The 18,903-nt window shown below is 41.7% G+C and overlaps 1 protein-coding gene across 1 annotated transcript in view; it reads left to right on the top strand.

Moving 5' to 3' along the window:
• LOC115275030 (POU domain, class 6, transcription factor 2-like) overlaps window positions 1–17,942 on the top strand; it is a 128,270-nt gene extending 110,328 nt beyond the window's left edge. Inside the window, exons 2-5 of the mRNA XM_029918621.1 lie at window positions 11,317–11,408; window positions 14,763–14,991; window positions 17,075–17,126; window positions 17,852–17,942. Of these exons, the coding sequence (XP_029774481.1) occupies window positions 11,317–11,408; window positions 14,763–14,991; window positions 17,075–17,126; window positions 17,852–17,942 (464 nt within the window). The remainder of the gene's footprint in view (window positions 1–11,316; window positions 11,409–14,762; window positions 14,992–17,074; window positions 17,127–17,851) is intronic.
• The last annotated feature ends 961 nt before the right edge of the window (window positions 17,943–18,903 follow it).

Raw genomic sequence — 18,903 nt, 5'->3', positions numbered from 1 at the left:
GGTTAAGCGTCTGACTTCAGCTCAGGTATGATCTCAGGGTTTGTGGGTTCGAGCCCCCGCGTCAGGTTCTGTGCTGACAGCTCGGAGCCTGGAGCCTGCTTCAGCTTCTGTGTCTCCCTCTCTCTCTGCCCCTCCCCTATTCATGCTCTGTTTTTCTCTGTCTCAATAATAAATAAACATCCAAAAAATTATTTTTAATTAAAAAAAAATTAGGAAGATGGGGATGCTTATTTCTTAGGAATTTGTCAGAGTCTGGGGAAAAATGGGGCACAGAAAAAGTTCATGTCTGGTGAGACCCACCCTCTTACCCTCCTCCCATCCTATGTCATTTCCACGCCTCTATCACCCACTTTCCCAGACCTGGAACCTAGAGGTCTCCAGACAAGTTCCACTAGTAAAATACCTAAAAAACATGGTTTCTATCATGGCATTGGGGATTTATTACATTCTATCACCCTAAAACACTTGCATTTGACTATAGGGTAGTGTGGCCTTGGAGTCTAATAGAACTGGGTTCAAATCCTGATGCTATCACTCACTAACTGTGTGACCATAAGTGAGTTATTTAACCTGCCTAAATCTTAGTTTACACATTTGTAAAATGAGAATGATAATACTAATAATACAGGGGTTACTGTAGAGATTAAAGGAGAAAATGTATCCAAATTACAGAGCAAAGTGGCTGGCCCACAGTAAGTACTCAGTTAATGAATAAAGCTCATACAGCTATTAGGAGATATTTGAGTTGTAGCTAGTCTAGCTCATAAAGACAAGGGCCTTCTATTGATTAGATGACCTGGGATAGGGTTACCTCTCTGTCACTTACTGTTATGTGAGTAATCGTGAGTTAATCTCTATAAAGTTTAGTTTCAAATGGACATAATAATCATAAACTTACCTCCTTGGGTTATTGTAAGCACTGACAAAATAATATATATAAAAAAATTGATGTATTACCTAGCACACAGAACTTTATAGATATAAAGAAAATTATATTGGTGTCTCTAGAAAAAAGGAGGGAGGGCAAAGAGGAATTAGTTACTCTAAGACGAAGCATTCTCAGAGTGTTGGTCAGACATAGTCTGTTTCTGGAGGGGTGTAGGGAAGGGCACCCTGATTCCTCAAACCCTACCGTGTCAACGAGAAACTCCCCAATGCTCTGTGAACTGACGAGTGTCCCCTAATGCCAAATAGACATGATTCAAAGAGATAATGGAGAAAAATTTCAATGCAGTGAGTTTTTCATTAAACTTAATTTTTTCTATTTAAAGGATTGTCTTTTAAATGTAAACACACCCTTCAGGGTGAGAAAAGGGCATCCAAATGCCTTTTCTTTTTTTAATCTGATAATGACAGTTCATGGCAGTTTTGAAAGGTATTTTTGCTTGACAAAACGAAATGTTGAGATCTTTCTATTCACACAATGATTCACGTGCTCCTTTAATTTGACTGCCATGGGAAACCTCAGAGTTCGGGACGGTCCAACTACCTGATCTTTGCCATCACAAATGCAGCCACCACAGATGGAGGATCACATGTTTCTGCGCTGGGCGTCTCTGAGGTCTCGTACCATTCGTGTTTTTTTGGAAGCAACTGTACCCAGAGGCCATCATGTCCAATTGAAATCATGATTTATTCTGTTGTGGCTGATGGTGAAATCGTATTCTGAACATCAGATCAGCAGCCTCCTTGCTGTTGAAAGGTTGCACAGGGTTCAGGCCCAGGGATGGCACCTCGGGTCTTGGAGGAGGAGTGGCAGATGGTCCACTATTGCGGTTTCCATGAAACTCTGGTCTGGTGCCAGGATGGTGGGCCTCCGTGATCAAGACACAGCAATTTCTTTTTCTTTTGTTTGTTGTAATGTTTTTATTCATTTTTTGAGAGACAGAGGGAACAGGGGAGGGGCAGAGAGAGAGAGGGAGACACAGAATCCAAAGCAGGCTCCAGGCTCTGAGCTGTCAGCACAGAGCCTAGCATGGAGCTTGAACCCACGAACCACGAAATCATGACCTGAGCCGAAATTGGTCGCCTAACTGACTGAGCCCACCCAGGCAGGTGCCCCTTGACACAGCAATTTCTATTTGCCCTCCCGCCCCCAACACTTCCCTCTCAGGCTTGGGTTTCCAGGTATCTGTGTGAGACGCTCAGTTAAGAGCCTCACTACACTGACACAATTTAAAAATCTAATGAGACTTTTGGTGGGGCAGCCCTGTAGGCCTGTGGGATCACAAGGAGAGGCTCGAAGGTATTAGAAAACAAACCCGAATGTCACTAGAAAAGGGTAGAGGGTAGGATCTTGCAACAAGAACTACACAGTCCTCTACCCCATACCACTTGAATGGTGCAGCCCTACAGCACATGTGATAGGTGAGAAAAAGTGAACTAGCTTCCCCCACTTTGGCCTCTTCCCACTCCAAAACACACATGAACACACATGCACACGTGTGTGTATGCGCACACACACAATTTTCACCTAAGCTTGTACCAAAAATTTAAGGCAGAGTATTTAACAGCTTTGTCCATTTTTCAAGTTCATTTATAGTCAATTCTTAGACATTCTTGCATATTGTACCATGGATAGCTAATGTGGGAGAACTTTAACACGAGGCCCATCATGTTGCCCTAGAGTATTTAGAGCACGTCCCCTTGTTGTCAAACTTGGTGATGGTCCGGTGGCCAGTCAGAAGGGAAAGGCCATGGCTTTTGTTAGTGAAAGCACAACACTGTTAGAAAGCTAGGTCTTCAGCTGAGGAGAGACACATGATATCCTTTTTCTTAAGTTTATTTTGAGAGAGAAGAGAGAATGCACTTGAGCAAGGGAGGGGCAGACAGAGAGGCAGAGAGAGAATCCCAACAGGATCCAAGTCCAGTACAGAGGCTGACACGGGGCCCAAACTCACGAACTCTGAGATCATGACCTGGGCCCAAATCAAGAGTCAGACACTTCACTGATGGAGTCACCCAGGTGCCCAAATGTGGGACATCTTCTATATGATTTCCCTTTTGGGATTTATACCCCTGCCTTTCCATTTTAAGCATAGGTGGCTAGGAAGTCATAGAAAACAAAACAATGCTTTATCTTAATTTCCTACCAAATAGTGTATTTATGTGGTCATTGGTAGTGATGTATAGTGGATTCATTGATGATTTGTAGGTTCAATTCCTTGTTGGGGAAAGAGACCGTATCTAAATTCCTCGGTAGGCACAAATGCTATTTTCAGAGTTTGTGTTGATTTGGGGAAAAAATGACTCCCTGTTGTAGGTTTAAGTGCAATTTTGAAAATTTGAGGACCCTTTATAAAGGAAGTCCATTGATAGAAAACTAGCAACCCAAAATTGTGTGGAAACTGAGTCAATAGCAGCTGACAGTGAGCCAAGGGCAGGGACCACTTCATGGGTCTGGCAGCTTTTTTAGGCACACAGGGCTCCCCACCCAGCAGGGTGTGGATTAGTGCTCCAAGGTTACTGTCTTGCAATTCTTAATAATTTATCTTTGAAATCGTGTCTTGTAAGTAAACTCCAATGGGCAACAAAAGCATGCAGGTGGGGGTCTGGAGCCTCTGGAGGTCCCGCTGCCATCTCCTCACTTCCCCAGGACCTCTTCCCTGCCCCTGGCATCTCAGGACCCCTGGAAGCCTGACTATGGCTGTCACTTTCTCCTTTCTGCCTTTCTTTCTGGATCAGGTACAGAGAGTGTCACATGTTCAGTTTAGGACTTAGCAGAGGCTTCCCGCCTACCCCTGATCCAGGTGTTTAGCTCATCCCAGCAGGGAGGTTGCAATCCCTTGGCTTCACCCATCAGCCAGGGATTGAAACAGCAGCCCCAGGAAAAAGATTGACTTCCTAGCCTCTGGCCAGGGATCTGAATTTTCATTTTGCACTGTGCCCCACAGATTGTGTAGCTGGGCCTGGGGTAGGCATTAAGCACGGATAAAGAATGAACAGAGGCTCCATAAATGAGCACAGAAGCACAGCATGTGCTCAACCTTCTCATCCATGGGGCTGTGCCAGAGTCGCAGCCATCAGGTGAGAGTGAAAGACTTCACCCCTGGGCTGAAAGCAATGTTGACTTAAAGAGGCATTTGAGTAATTAGACAAGCCATTTTCAGTTTTTTGAAAATCTGTGTCTCAATGGTTTCACTTCACTTGGATACATATCTCCATGATCTTAAGAATACCGACTCACTACAACATATGTGAACACCAACATGCATGGGCATTTTCATACCCACACATATATACATTCATGCGGGAGATGCAAAGGGGGTTTAGAGTCTTTGCCTGGAAGAACTGCTTTTCATTGGAGACAGCAGCACTCAAGGACTAATCCATACCCCAAAGCTCTCCATATGCCAATAGGAGGTCGTGGAATTTTGCTTAAGTGTGTTCGAGGACTCTCTCTCTTCTTTCATCTCTTTTCCAAGAGGAAGCATTTACAGAAGTTGAGAATATTACTGGCCTGGGTCTCATAGGAGTTCAGCTGTGCTTTTATTAGAAGGAGATGAAAACAAATGATAAACAATTGTTGGAAGAAGATGGGAGGGAGATTTAGTAAATTCCAAAGGAGGTGAAAAATGTAGTGTTCTACAGAATATGCATAGACTAAGTCCACATGCCGATCAGAAGCAATTTTTAATACTTTTGGTAGATATTAGAAACATGTTTTCCAGACAATAAAATCCAAATAAGGGATATATAGGATGTCTTGTTATGCTTATCTAGATATCTCAAATCTCCCTTTGACTTCTCATGCACATATGCAGTCTTTAAATAAAAATCAGCATTGAGGACCACTGAACACCTAAACCCCATTCCCAAAGAAAATTGGATTTCCCTTCATGGAAGGCCTGGGAAGTCACCTGCTAGAAAAGTAAAGAAATTTGTTTTTTCCATGTATGTCATCAGACCTTCTTTGTTCTCCAGACCTCAATGAGTGGAGTTATAAGTACTTATCAATAGGACTTGGAAAAACATACAAACTCTTATGTGAACGAATGAACGGTTACTTTTCAAGTGTATCTTATTACTTTAGAGTCTCCAATTTCATCAGGGGTCTGGCTAGAGTTCTGTACATAAATATGTGTGTGGCCAGTATCCTAGAGAAATCCTGACTGGCCAACACAGTGGCACACAGTGGCAGCGGCTCTAAAAAAGATTTTTATAGACACTTCCACTCCTTCCTTGACATTTAGTGATATTGAAGAAATTGAAAGAAAGGGAAGTTTCATTTAGAGGGGACTCTGGCCTGCTTAGCTGGGTTCACATGCTCAACATGAAATAAAAATGCATTCAACAGTCCATCTTATAATAAGCAGCCTTTGCATCACCTTACTTGCTGGTGAAAACTGCAAACAGTGGGTAAGGGAGGTTTGAACACCAAGAAAAGCTGAGAGATCCCTGTGACCTTCATGTAATTATGTGTCTGTGCTAATGCATAGAGGACAGAAGCCCAACCCCCTCTCTGAAGAAACCAATTCGTTAAAAATGCATTGGTCACTAACTAGAGAGGCTTATGTCCTGAACATGGAGTGATGCCCGGTAGGTGGGAGAAAGTGGAACTGGCTTATTCTGGATGAGCAATTCGTATTTGCAATTCTAGTTCCTTCTCAGTCTGTCCTGAACTTGTATCCTCTTTGCAAAGGGAATGGGGTAAGGCTCCAGAAAGGACTATGCCCTCTCAGGATTTAGATGTTTTTTGTTGTTGTTGTTGTCTCTTAAAATTACATATTTGCAAAAGCCAACTCCCAAAAGGGCTGGGGGGCTGAAAGCATTTCATACACTAGTGGAATGTCCCCTTTTTTACTTATAGAGTAACTGAGAGGTGCCAAGCATTGGTTTGCCTTATTTAATGAAAATGCATTGTACCCAAAAATAAGAAGAGGAGGAGGAGGAGGAGGAGGAGGAGGAAAAGGAAGTGGAAGCGGGAGAAGGAGAAGAGGAGGAAGGAGAATGAGAAGAAGAGGAGGAAGAGGGAGAGGAATAGAGAAGAGGAAGAGGAGGAAGAAGAGGAAGAGAATTTGCAAAAGAAAACAAACCTGCTATGAGGAACACGGTGCTGGCCATTGAGGAGCTCACAGCTTGAGCTGGGCGGGATCCTGGAACTTGCAAGGCTGTCTATCCCCTGATGAGGGGACCAAAGGGAGGAGACCAGGATCTGGGTGTCCCCCTCTCAGTTCTGTGGAGTCTGGTCCCTCCAGAGCAGAGAGATCTGCAGACAGCCTTGCAGGTTTCAGATGTGAGAGTGACACCGGGAAGATGGTTTTGAATGAACCGGTGGTCTGGCAAGCAGGCATTTTAACAGTTAAAAATAAGTTTTATCTTAGCATAACTCCAAATCAGTCTTTTAGTGTCCTCACCATTTATGACCTTTTTTTCTGTAACAGACATATGTCAGGGATCCCTATATATGTGGAGGATTGACTCCTATTGTATAGTTATTTAGAATTGTATATTATGATCCATTTAAAATCCGTTTTTACCCCCCTTGGATTACCTGTGAACAAATCATAATTACAAAATAATTGTATCTGAGATACATAGATACATAGATGATAATTGCCCTTGCTAAGCTAAAAGTCAACCAGGATAAGATGGAAGAATGTTCCAGGTGAAGACACTTGGCAGGCGAGGAGGCAATGCCAGCCGATGCTATTCTGCTGTTCACAGAACTAATCATGTATGGCTCCTCAGTGAAAGGAGATTCAGATCTGTGTGGGCGGCATCGACACCACTCTTGTCCCCCCAACCCCCACCCTGTGGTCTTCAATCACCGGTGGGTTTTATAAAATGTACATGGGAGCTACTGCCACCCTTGAACTGTTCCATCCGTAGTCTTGTGAGCAATGTGAACCGCTGTGTCCAAGAAACTCCACGAACCCAAGATTCTGGGTAGAAACTACTGGTCTAAGCCCTGGTCTGAGAATTTGGAAGCTGTTTGTCAGTATTGTTTTGTTGTATTTCCTGATCATGTTACCATGGACTGAAGGAAGTGGTATATGTAAACATCTGGCTTCATAGGCTCATAAAATTCAGTTGCAAACATCCATCAAATGGATGGCAGTACACAATTACGGTGGCATGGGGGAGAATGTAGATTGCACATATAGGGACCAGAGTAGGTATCGAGTTGACCTGGGGAAAGTAAACGTTATGGGCAAATTAAATAATATTAAATTTATTACATTACAAATTGAAACTTATTCAACAATAGTAGTCAACAGAATTAGCATGTATGTGACAAACATGCACTGTTCCAAGAAATTTACAAAGACTTGTGCTCATTTAGTCCTTACAACAGCAACCCGATGAAGGAGGCACTGCTATTTTGAACTTTTACAGGAGATAACTGATGCATAAAGAAGTTGGAAAACAAGTCCAAGTTCACGTACCTAGTTAAGTGGCAGAGGTAAACTCAGACAGAGTTTAAAATTTAAACAAACCCTTGCTTGGGGCACTTGGGTGGCTTAGTCAGTTCAGCATCCAACTTCAGCTCAGGTCATGATGTCGCAGTTTGTGGTTTGAGCCCCATGCCAGGCTCTGTGCTGACAGCTCAGAGCCTGGAGCCTACTTTGGATTCTGTGTCTTCCTCTTTCTCTGCCCTTCTCCTACTTGTGCTCTGTCTCTCACTCTCAAAAATAAATAAACATTAACAAATTATTTTAAAAAAGAATTACTAACTCTTAAAAAAAAGAGCCCTTGCTTTTAACCTGTACACCAAACTGCTTTTTCTTCTTAAAATTATATTTATTTTATTATTTTATTTTAGAGAGAGAGAATGGGCAGAGTGAGGGAGACAGAGAATGCTTAGCATGGAGGGCTTGATCCCATGACTTTGGGATCATGACCTGAGCTGAAATGAAGAGTCGAACACTCAATTGACTGAATCACCCAGGCACCCTACACCAAACTGTTTTTTGTATCTAAATTGGAATTGAGGTAGCATTTGCCAATAAGCTGATAATTTAAAAATATTTACAAGGTTTATACTAAACACTAATAAACAGGTTGATGCCAATGCCTATCTTGTAGGAATTCTACCATTCCCAAATTAAAAGCCAAATCTCTGTCTCCACTGATTGCATTCAATCGATGCAAATGACACTCCTGCTTTAGGGCCTGGATGTGCAGTGGTGAGCAAGTGGACACCGCGTCTGCTCTGCTAAAGCTCGCGATCACTGCCTGAAAAGTGCAGGCTATTCAATTCAGAACAGGGCACAGAGAGCTTTCTGGATATTCTTGATCTCCAAGAGAGGTAGATGTTTCCTAGTATCCTGATCAGAGGAAACTGTCCAGCTTGTTTAGGTTCATGTTTTCACGTCCGTGGCCGTGGAAATAGGTGACCTCAAATCTCTGCTAATGCGTGGCTAAGTGCTGCTTCAAATCTCTTAGAAACCCTTCGCCAATGTTGTCTATTTATTCTGACTGCTGGATTCCCCCCTCTGGCTTCCACAAGGCCCCTGATTTGGGAACTGCCTTCCGACTAGACAGATTAGTTTATGGTCCTACAAGGTTAAGCATGATACATGTGTTTGGGGAAAATGGAGATGCGCATTAAGAAGAAACATTACTTTTTGATCCAAGCAGGAGAGCATACATAATCTCCTCTAAAGCCTGTGAAAGACTTCATTTTACACATGAAATTGTGTGGAATTGCCCTGCACTCACTGAACATGGTTTTTGAGAATAACCAGCCTCAAAATGAGGGGCCGTGTGCTAGTGAGGGCCTCCAGCAACAAAGAATAAACTGTAAGCAAATGTAATCGGTGTAAAGTTATGGGCAGCAAACACAACATGTTGATGACACAGTGCCTGGATGAGTCAGATCCTCAACCTTACGATGGCGTGTCCTTAACAGGGTCCAGGGGCACCTGCGTGGCTCAGTGGGTTAAGTGTCTGACTTTGGTTCAGGTCATGATCTCGCAGTTTGTGGGTTCAATCCCCACATTGGGTTCTGTGCTGATAATTCAGAGCCTGGAGCCTGCTTTGTAATTCTGTCTGTCTGTCTGTCTCTCTCGGCCCCTCGCCCACTCATGCTCTGTCTCACTCTCTCAAAAATAAACATTAAAAAAAAAAGAACAGGGTTCAAAAATAAGGCTGGTTCATGTGAAAGAAATTTGAGGCAGGAGGGACTGCCACGGTATAGATATTTTCTTGAAATTAAGGCATACGTGTGTTTTCTTTGTAGAAAAGGGGCCTTTCTCTTTTCCTGTGTATTGTAAAAACTCTCTTTTTTCAGGCTGGCATAAAACTCCATGCCTGGTGAGTATGTGGAAGCCACCCAAAATTTTAAAGTAGCTTCAAAAACTGCACCAAAGTGGATTTTTAGCTAGTTAGGAGCATTCCTAAGTGATCGGTATGTGACTGGTGATTGGTGATTGGTACGCTTAGGGAGTTGGATTTGCTCAATAGAAGTGCATAAAGCTTGACTGAGAATTTGAAGGTGAAACTGGACTTGGCTCTATAAGCACAGAACAGATGAGATTCACCCTGGATAGTGCACAGTTTCAAGTGCCCTGCTACTCAAGCATAATGAGTAAATCGCATATAAAAAATTTAGAAGAAAGGTCTCCTGCACATTATGAGGAAATTGTGGGCATCTTATGATGGGTCATCTTACCCTTGTTATTAAATGACAGCGATCATTAAAATGCCAAACATATTTTGACAGAATTCACTTTATAAAATGTCAGCAAGTCTGTGTTTTTATTAGTTTGTTCCAAATCAATTTAGGAATTTCAATAGAATGCTTGTAAGTATTCCCCAAGCAATGTCCATTCCTGACTTTCTGCACAAAAAAATATTACAAATTAATCAGATTTTCAGAGTTCTGCATAATGGCTTTGCACATTTATTGTTTAATCCTATTATAAAATGCAGTTATGATTGACACCTCGCAGTGGAGATAGAAGTCAATTGAATAATATGTAGCAGTCAATTTTATTTGTAGCTTAATGTGCTGGAGTATTTTTTCCCCACATTTCCATTATTTATAAGTCTGTCCCTTTGGAGAATATATAGAAGAATTTGTTTTAAATGAGCCAATAATACCTTCTTTAAAATTTATAAGCGTGACAGAATCATCTTTTTTCTTGGTCGTCCATGGCATGCCAGTAAACAGGGTTTGAATTGTCTTCCACTTGCTATTCATAGGACAAACATCAGGAAAGAGGATCTTGTTAAGGGTGGCTTGGAATTGGATTTCAACCACCAAGAAAACTAAAGCTACCAAGTAAAACCCCTCAAAAATTGCTGCTAGCTTTATTTTTTTTATTTTGTTTTCTTATTCATCTATTTATTGTTACTGTCACTGTGCTCCTGCTCTGGTCTGTCCTGAAACAAAACCCAGAAGCACATAGAGAGATGCTATACTGTTTAAGAAGGTTTGGGGTGCCTGGGTGGCTCAGTTGGTTAAGCATCCAACTTGGGCTCAGGTTATGATCTCACGGTTCATGAGTTTGAGTCCCATGTCCAGCTCTGTGCTGATAGCCCAGAGCTTGGAAACTGCTTCAGATTCTGTGTCTCCCTCGCACTCTACCCCTCCCCTGCTCCCATTCTGTCTCTTTCTCTCTCAAAAATAGATAAACATTTAAAAAAAATTTTTTTAAAAAGAAGGTTTGGAAGACTTGCTCCTTCGGTGGAATTTCACGTTTCATGCTTTGGCATCCAACAGGATTCCAAGCAAGGGACGCAAGTTGTGTTCTGTGCTTAGCATAGAGGGTCTCCCTGGAGTTAGTGAGGAATTCCTGCTGTTTCAGTTAGCACCCAGAAAACTTGCTTCAGGAGATCCATGTGCTCTTCAGGATATCACCTAAGGTGATTGCAAAAGGCTTTCTTTAGGAAAACACATTCCTGAGATTTGGTGTCTGCAATGTGCATGGAGAAAAGGCTTACGGGTACGAAGCCATATTAAGGGATAATATATATGTACTTGGTCATGTGTGAGACCACGCTTTCTCTGGCTTTGGGAAATTAGATTAGCTGTTGCCTGCCTGTGCATAAAGGAGGCAGTTTCCCACCCATACAACGCATTGGCATCCCAGATGCAAACTGATGGCTCACGCAGGCCTATTAGTGCGACTGATGATGGTGTCACCCCCACCCCCCACAGCCTTCTCCCTCCTGGAATGACTGGCCATCCTGAATATCCGTTAGCATAATTCATGCAGTTGACAAGTGATTTGAGCACTGGAGCTATTGATAAACCACTCTGGCATGTCATCTGTACTTTAATGTTATGTGACATCACAGGAAAATGGGGTCATGTGCATTCCCAGGCTGGATCTTCTATTAAGGGAGTGCTTCTCTTTTGAATTCCAGGGGCCAGAGGAAACCCAGCACTATCAGACCCAGGCACTCCTGACCAACACCAAGGCAGTCAGACCCACCTCCCTTTCCCGGTTGGGCCACAGGTCAGTATCTCTCAACTGCTTTCCATTAGGGCTGCATTTAGGATGGTTCAACCATATAAATAACCAAATAAATAATAATGAGTTAATTCCAATCAACTCCAACAGAGCACACAGGGCGATAAATTTTCATATGGGGAAACTATAGGACTACATTATTTATTTAATATCATCAAGAAAAATAGTGTTCACAGAACTCTCTTTTTAAAGGAAAATGTTGGTTTTAATTATTTGGAATCTTTTTTTTTTCCTGAAAATCCACTATAGCTGTGGCATTGGTTACTATACAGCCTTCTAGAAAGTAAAACTTTAATGACTGGAGTGTGAAAGAAATTAAGTTATTTCAACCTTACGATAGCCATTTTTGAAAAACAAGATGTGATTTAATATAAAAAAGTTAATGCAATTTTAATGCAAGTTCAGCTTATTGGGTTTGACAATACTGTACATCACACACAGCTCTTGCATTAATAAAGAAATACATTCATTATTTTTTAAAGTCCAATATTTGTTTTTTTGCAGCCTGGTGTGGTTATATGGAGATGTAGAACACAATTATAAAAGCTGGGCTCTTGGCTGGTTTTTTGTTTTTGTTTTTGTTTTTTGTTGTTGTTGTTGTTGTTGTTTTTGTTTTTGCCTCTGTCATTTAGTGTGAAAGCTTTTGGTGTTCGTCTGCTTTTATGGGAAAAGAAGCTGTTACGTGACCCTTTCTCTCCTCTTGCTGTCATGGTTGTTCCTGGAAATCAATCACTTTCAGCACTTTGAGCGCTTACCAACTGAAGACTTGAAAACCCAACTTTAAGGGCTTGGGTGGCGGTCTTGGCTTTCTTGTTCCAACCGCCACCAAGTCCTAACATCTGTCTCAGGTCCTAATGTCTGTCTCAGAGCACAGATGCCTCGGTGCTCAAAAACAGAAAGCCTGGGGAGGTGTCTGTTCGCCTATGGAAGCCCAGAGAGGGCTCTACTGGGAATCTCAGAAGCTGACTTCTTCCAGCCATGCCTTTTCTAATTTTATGCTTGTGATGTTATGTGTGTGTGTGTGTGTGTGTGTGTGTGTAGGTGCGTGAGTGCATGTGTGTGAACGTACCAAGGTTGACAGACTCGTGCCTCGGGGTCAGATAAGTGTATGACAGATCCAGACAGTGAGAAGTGGGTGGGCACTGTGACAAAGGGAGAGTGCATTCCCTGCTTTAACCCAGAAGATTCAGTTTTAAAAAGTACTACGTGCCCAACCCCCAACTCTGTGATGTGTATAGTCTGAGAACCTGCCATTTGCCTTCCTTCCTATCATGATGTTACTGCTGACAGTGATGTAACATCAGTGATCTGAGCACCAGTTTCTAATTTTGTACTTATTCCTAAACAATATGTTAATTTTGTCTTTAGAGTAATTTTATTTATTTTTTTAAAAAGAGGAGGTTACTTTGTGTAAATTTAGTAGAGTCTGACAAATACATCAGGAGCTAGGCCCGGGGAATGGTCTAAAACTAGGCTGGGTGATGTCCCAGGGCTTGTCCAAAGGCCTCCTCGGAAGGAGGTATGTGAGGTAGCTGTAGGCAGTGGCTAGAGGGTGGGTTCAGCCCTCCTCCCTTCATTCTTCTCTAAAACAGATCCATGCATTGAGAGGAGACGGTGAAAAAGGAGTGGGCTGTGGGCTTTGGAGAACCTGCCTTCACATGAACTCCCCACATGCACTAGATATGGGACTTAGGGCAAGTTACTGATCTCTCTGGATCTCATTGGTAGGACAACTGCACTAATACACACACAGCAATATTAGAATAGTGCCTGTTTATAATTTATTGTGTTTTGTGCTATGCCTATATTTCATTACCTCTTACTTTATGGAATCATTCTCTGTCAAAAACAGAGAAATTGAAACCCCTCAGTAAGAAGAGTTTGGTATTGGTTCCTGTAGAATAAAAATAGACATGGGATTATGTGTCACGTGGTTCCCAAAAGGCTGCAAGGAAAGTGCTGGACAAAGAACTATGAGATCAGTGACCCTTCTAGTCATTTGGCCTGACCAGGACAAGAATCTCTCCTAGGTCATCCTGGTGGAAAGCCCACACTCGTGTTCAAATACATCTGCGGCCCAAAGCACATACTGATGAGTCTGCCTTTCCACATCAGACAATGGCGTTTGGATAAATAGTGGATACAAACATATGTTTTTAATGTTGTTTGAACTGAGCAAAGAATGTTAGAGTAATAGCAGGAGACATCTATAAAAGATTTTCTAACTTAGCCACATCAAACATTTTTGTTTTTCTGTCATTTTTTTTCAGATCTCTTAATCATCCACACAGGATTTCACCATTTTAATGATTTCATTATCATTGCCTAATGATTTTCTAGTTTGTTTTATGTATTATCACTTTAGAAACATTTTCTATTTTTCTAAAGAGTGCCATAATGACCCACTTTAATGATTAGGGAGTACCTTGTCAGCTTTAGTACTATAATGAAGTATGTTTCAGCATTTATATATTTTAAAATGTAATGCATATTTTCATTCATTTATCTTTTGTCTCTTTGCAATTTTTTAAACAATTTTTTAAGTTTATTTATGTATTCTAAGAGAGGGGGAAAGAGAGAGAGAGGGAATGAGAGAGACTCCAAAGCAGGCTCTGTCCTGTCAGTGCAGAACCCAAGACAGTGCTTGAACTCATGAACTGTGAAATCATGACATGAATCAAAACCAATAGTTGGATGCCTAACTGAGCCACCCAGGAGTCCCTGCTTTGTCTTTTTGAGTGATATCTTCAGGTTGTACCCCTGGAGTATATTCTCAGTCAAAAGGGGTTGAATATTTTTGCAGCTCTTGAGATAGATTTCCAAATTGCTTTCCAAAAGGGTTATGATTGTGTACATGTCCTAAACCCCCATAATGGTGTCACTATAGACTTACCAGCATGCTGTAACACTTTTCATTATTTTTGCTAAGTTAATACATAAAAAATAGTATTTTATTGTTACTTTTGAGCTAAAAATTAAAATTCTCTGATGCCAATGACTGCTTTCTGGAACAACACAGAACAAATTAGCAGAAAATTTCAAGTACATAAGGGTAAGATCAAATGAAACTTCATTGGAAGAATAATGTATAAGTGGAGGATATTAATTTCAAAGGTATTTGAGATCCTCAAAAGAAATCCAAACCAAATGATATTTTCCAAAGAAATAAATGAAATGTGATTTCAATTTTTTTTTCTACTAGTTCATTCTGAAACAGAGCATACTCGTTTGATGCTTGTTCAGGAAATTTCTGACCCTGCTTAAGTAGAAAATGCTCTAAAAGGCCATGTCCTGCTTGGTTCCACTGGAAAGTGAGCTGGATTATCTGTTTCCTTGCAGCCACTTCTGACAGCACAACAGTTAGCCTCCGCGGTCGCTGGCGTGATGCCGGGAGGCACGCCAGCCCTCAACCAGCCTATCCTCATCCCCTTCAACATGGCCGGACAGCTAGGAGGACAACAAGGACTGGTCCTCACACTGCCTGCTGCAAATCTCACCAACATCCAAGGGCTGGTAGCAGCAGCTGCAGCCGGAGGCATTATGACTCTGCCATTGCAAAATCTACAAGGTAACCCATTGTCTCCAGGTGCCATGTTGGGCTCTACCCACTGGCCAGGGTTCTCTGAGGTGCTCGGCTGCCCCCTGTGGCAAATGTGGTTCAGAGTTGCTTCTACTGTTGAGGAGATGGAAGGCTTGTATAGGCAGCAAAGTTTCAAGTGGTCTGTGAATCCTGAGCTTGGTCAAACCATGGGCTTTATCTGTCTTTGTTTCGTAACAGTGATTTGAAACCGTTCAGGCCTCCTGGGGGCACTTGTGAGCAATCATTGCACAACACATGAAAAACTTAGATGTAAAATGATGGTGTTATTATTTGAGGACCTGAGTTATGATCTCATGAGTTCCTCAATTTAGCCATCTGCAAAGAACAGTTAGGCATTATTTGTTTGTGTGGTAAGTAGTTGGGATATCTCTAATACGAGGTATCATTTGGAAGTCTTAATTATTATCTTGCTTACTAAGTACTTTCAGTTAGGATTATTAAGCAGAAATTATTTTACTTGAGATCATACTTTGTAATGAGAAAGATAGACTTGTGTATCGAGCCTTTATATTACATGGGCATATAACAATGGCTGGACTCATTTTACTCTGGAAGGATAGTTCTCTTCGAACTATAGAAGTTTTCACTTTGCTTTAAAAGACACTGCTTGATAGACTGGTTTACCAAAGAGTCTGTCAAAGGAAGAATTATGTGGTGAAAAATGACCTGAATATATTATTAGGATGCCTACCAAAGAGAAGATGAATTGGTTTTGGACTGCTCAAAGATGTTTGTTTTCTCCATTGACATGAATGCTAGCAATTAAAAAAAAATTTTTTTTGTAGGGTGAGAGTTTGATTGGGTAAGTTATCAGAATAAGAATTTAAAATACTTTTTGTAGTTGGTCAAATGTCAGGGCTCTAGATTAAGAAATTGACCACATAAGAACTGGTTAACTCTTGACCCAAACATTTTTACACACTGTTCTAATATCCCACCTAGTGTTGCCACTTCTTGACTTTCACTTAAATGTTTAAAACAAAGTCTTTCTCATACCATTAAATTGTGCCAGGAAACCTGCCACTCATAAATCATGCATGCCCAAGACCCACTAATGCACAAACTTTACTTCTTTCAAATCTGAGAGTGCCTGGGAGCCAGGATCTCAAGATTAAGCAAATAAGGCAGGAATAAACAAGGTGAAAGCAGAAGTAACAAAATGTAGGGAGAGGCTTTCTAATGTAGGTGGATGATGAAATCTTAATGAAGAAATGGGCATTATCAAAATGCAACCTTCCATTTGCAACATTTGTGCTTATGGGAATATTGAATATTATAAATAAACATAAGCTTGCAAAGTTCCTAGGTCATGAATTAATCTTGCTTGGTTAAAGTGGATGCCAATGTCAGAGTCCAAAAAAGAAAAATCAGGCTTATGATATCTTTATTATGGCTTGGTATTCTTAGGAGTTTAGTACCTGCTTGTTTTAAGAGCTTGATGTTAGGAACTGGTCCAACGTGATCTTCCATCAAGATTTTCTCTCCCTCTCTTTTCTTTAAATATCAAATTTCAGATTAGCTTATACTGTGGAATTTGGTTCTTTTTGCGTCTTTGGTTTCAGAATATGAATCCTAGGTTTGTGGCCTGATTAAGTAGGTTCAACAAGAGTGCTAACTCTTTTTGTCTCTTGGTGCTTCTTACACAATTTTCTTATTGGTCTCACCTTCAGAAATGGGTTGGAGTTGATGGTCAAGCTCTCGTCTACTGCACAAACACAGGGAACATGTCTCCCTTTGTCATCTCAGTGATGTTGGAAGGCAAGTGGTGAGGTCATTAAAATAAAACACTTTCTAGTACCAAGTCAACCAGGTATAGAAAATCTTTCTGATCAATCTTAACATGCAAGCCCATCCTTCAATAATTTTCTCATTAATAACTGTGAATAAATCCCAATTCCTAAGTCACTGTTAGGATCCAGGAAAACTCCCCTGCAGTTTCCTTGGGCTTATCTCTTCCTTTTGTATCTCCCCACATGATTTCTTCACCACTCAGACCTCACTGGGTGACTGGGGATTTTCTGGGGATACATTACTTCTTCTGTTGAGACAGCAAAGTTCCAAGAAAACAAGAAAGAGTTGGTCACCCTGCTGGAAGTCCAGAGGTAATAAGGATGATAATCAGGTAAATGTCTCAAGTCTCCATAGCACCAAAGATGAGTATCCACCTCCTGAAGTACAGTGCCAATTGGTCACCCTGTCTGCCAGCATATGACCCATGGATGATATCACCACCTTAGGGAACCTACTGTGGCCCTTGACAATCTATAAGCAGTGTCCATGGCTTGTGTAGTTTTCCAGGTTATATCACAGAAGGCGGTGGGATTCTAGGGATGGCCGGCAGGCTGGAAAGGCATCTGCAGGGCTCCTGGTCAACTTTGAGACTGAGCCAATCCTAGTCATAATCGTCTCATCCTCTTTCAAGGGTGGCAATCTTGCATATGCTCTACACTACCTCAGAAGGAGTCCTTACCCACATGTGTATAGTCAACAAGGTAGAATGGTCCCCATGGTCCGCACCAGACAATGAACATAGTAACTTCCAAGGTGTTTAAGAGTCTTTTGATTCAGATTCTGTGTCTCTCTCTCTGCCCACCCGCTACTCACTCTCTTTCTGTTAAAAATAAATAAGCATTAAAAAATATTAAGAGTTTTTGGAACAACCAGTAAGTCTGCACAACTCAGATAGATACCCACGTTGGTTTTATAATACAGGTGTGATTAGTCAGTATGAGGGAGAGGGATTGAAGTGTTAAAGCCCTAGTCTGGAGTGAAACGTGTTTCCATATGATGCGCCGAGTTCTGGATGGTTCCCCTTTTTCTCATCAAGGGTTATTCATGAAGTCAATCTGCCAGCTGCAGTGATCTTCGACCATCCTCCAGCCTTCCTGCCCAGTCCTTCAGCCTATCTGCTCTTCTAGCCCCAAAGCTACAAATTTGCTAAGAAAGAAAAATACTGACATCAGTTTATTAATGGCTTTTGGAACTCAGGAGTAAGGTTTCAAGTATCTTCTCCTTTACTAAAGGGATTGAGAGCTGCTTCATTTACGTTCCCTGTCAAGTGACATGGAATTGCTCTCAGACCCTGGGAGGCCACAACTCATATATGTATTTTAATGAGCACTAATGACATGATGTTACGCTGAATGGCTTTTCTCCGCTCAGACAGCAGGGGTCCTATCACTATCTCCTCCTCTGTATGTCATTCCCAGACCAGCGGCATCAGCTAGTGTGGGAGCTTGTTAGAAATACAGACTCTTGGGCCCCACCCCAGGATCTGCTTTCTTAAAAAGATTCCCAGGAGATTCCTAGGTCTGCTGCAGTTTAAGAAAGCCTGGTTTAGGAAGCTTTTCCAAAGTTCATTTGGCAACCCCTCTGTGATCTCCAGCAACCTCTCCAGATTCTGAGCATCCTACAGTGATGGGAAGTCATGTGGCTGTGATAAGCGCCCTTGTTAATTTTTCTGCTCTAAGTGACCACCTCGGGCCTCTATTGAGGGTAAAGGATGAAACAAGTGACTTGTTTGGGAATTAACTTATTGCTTCTGTTCGGACATCCATGTTTCCAAGATCAAGAGGAATGGTTCTCTTGCACAACTGAAGCATTTTTGAAGTCTTTGCTCTGAGATTTTATCCAGCCAAAGCTTTGCACTGATGAAAGAGAGACCATATTGCCCTGCAGAAAACCCATTTGCATGGGCTGGGATTGTTGTCCTTTTCTTCTCAGATCCTCCCATGCAGGAAAGAGATGCATGCTTACAACATCAATGAGGGGGCTTTGTGTAAGGAAACAGCTGGGAGTAAGGAGTTAGAAATCTTGCAGAATCCCAGAAACAGTGGGCAGTCCAAACTGTGGTGCCCTGGAAATGAGGTTCGAGGATCA

The sequence above is a fragment of the Suricata suricatta genome, chromosome 2 (genome assembly GCF_006229205.1).
Source record: "Suricata suricatta isolate VVHF042 chromosome 2, meerkat_22Aug2017_6uvM2_HiC, whole genome shotgun sequence".
NCBI lineage: Eukaryota > Metazoa > Chordata > Mammalia > Carnivora > Herpestidae > Suricata > Suricata suricatta.
The sequence above is the reverse complement of the archived record's forward strand: the minus strand, read 5'-3'. Positions and strand labels throughout refer to the sequence as shown.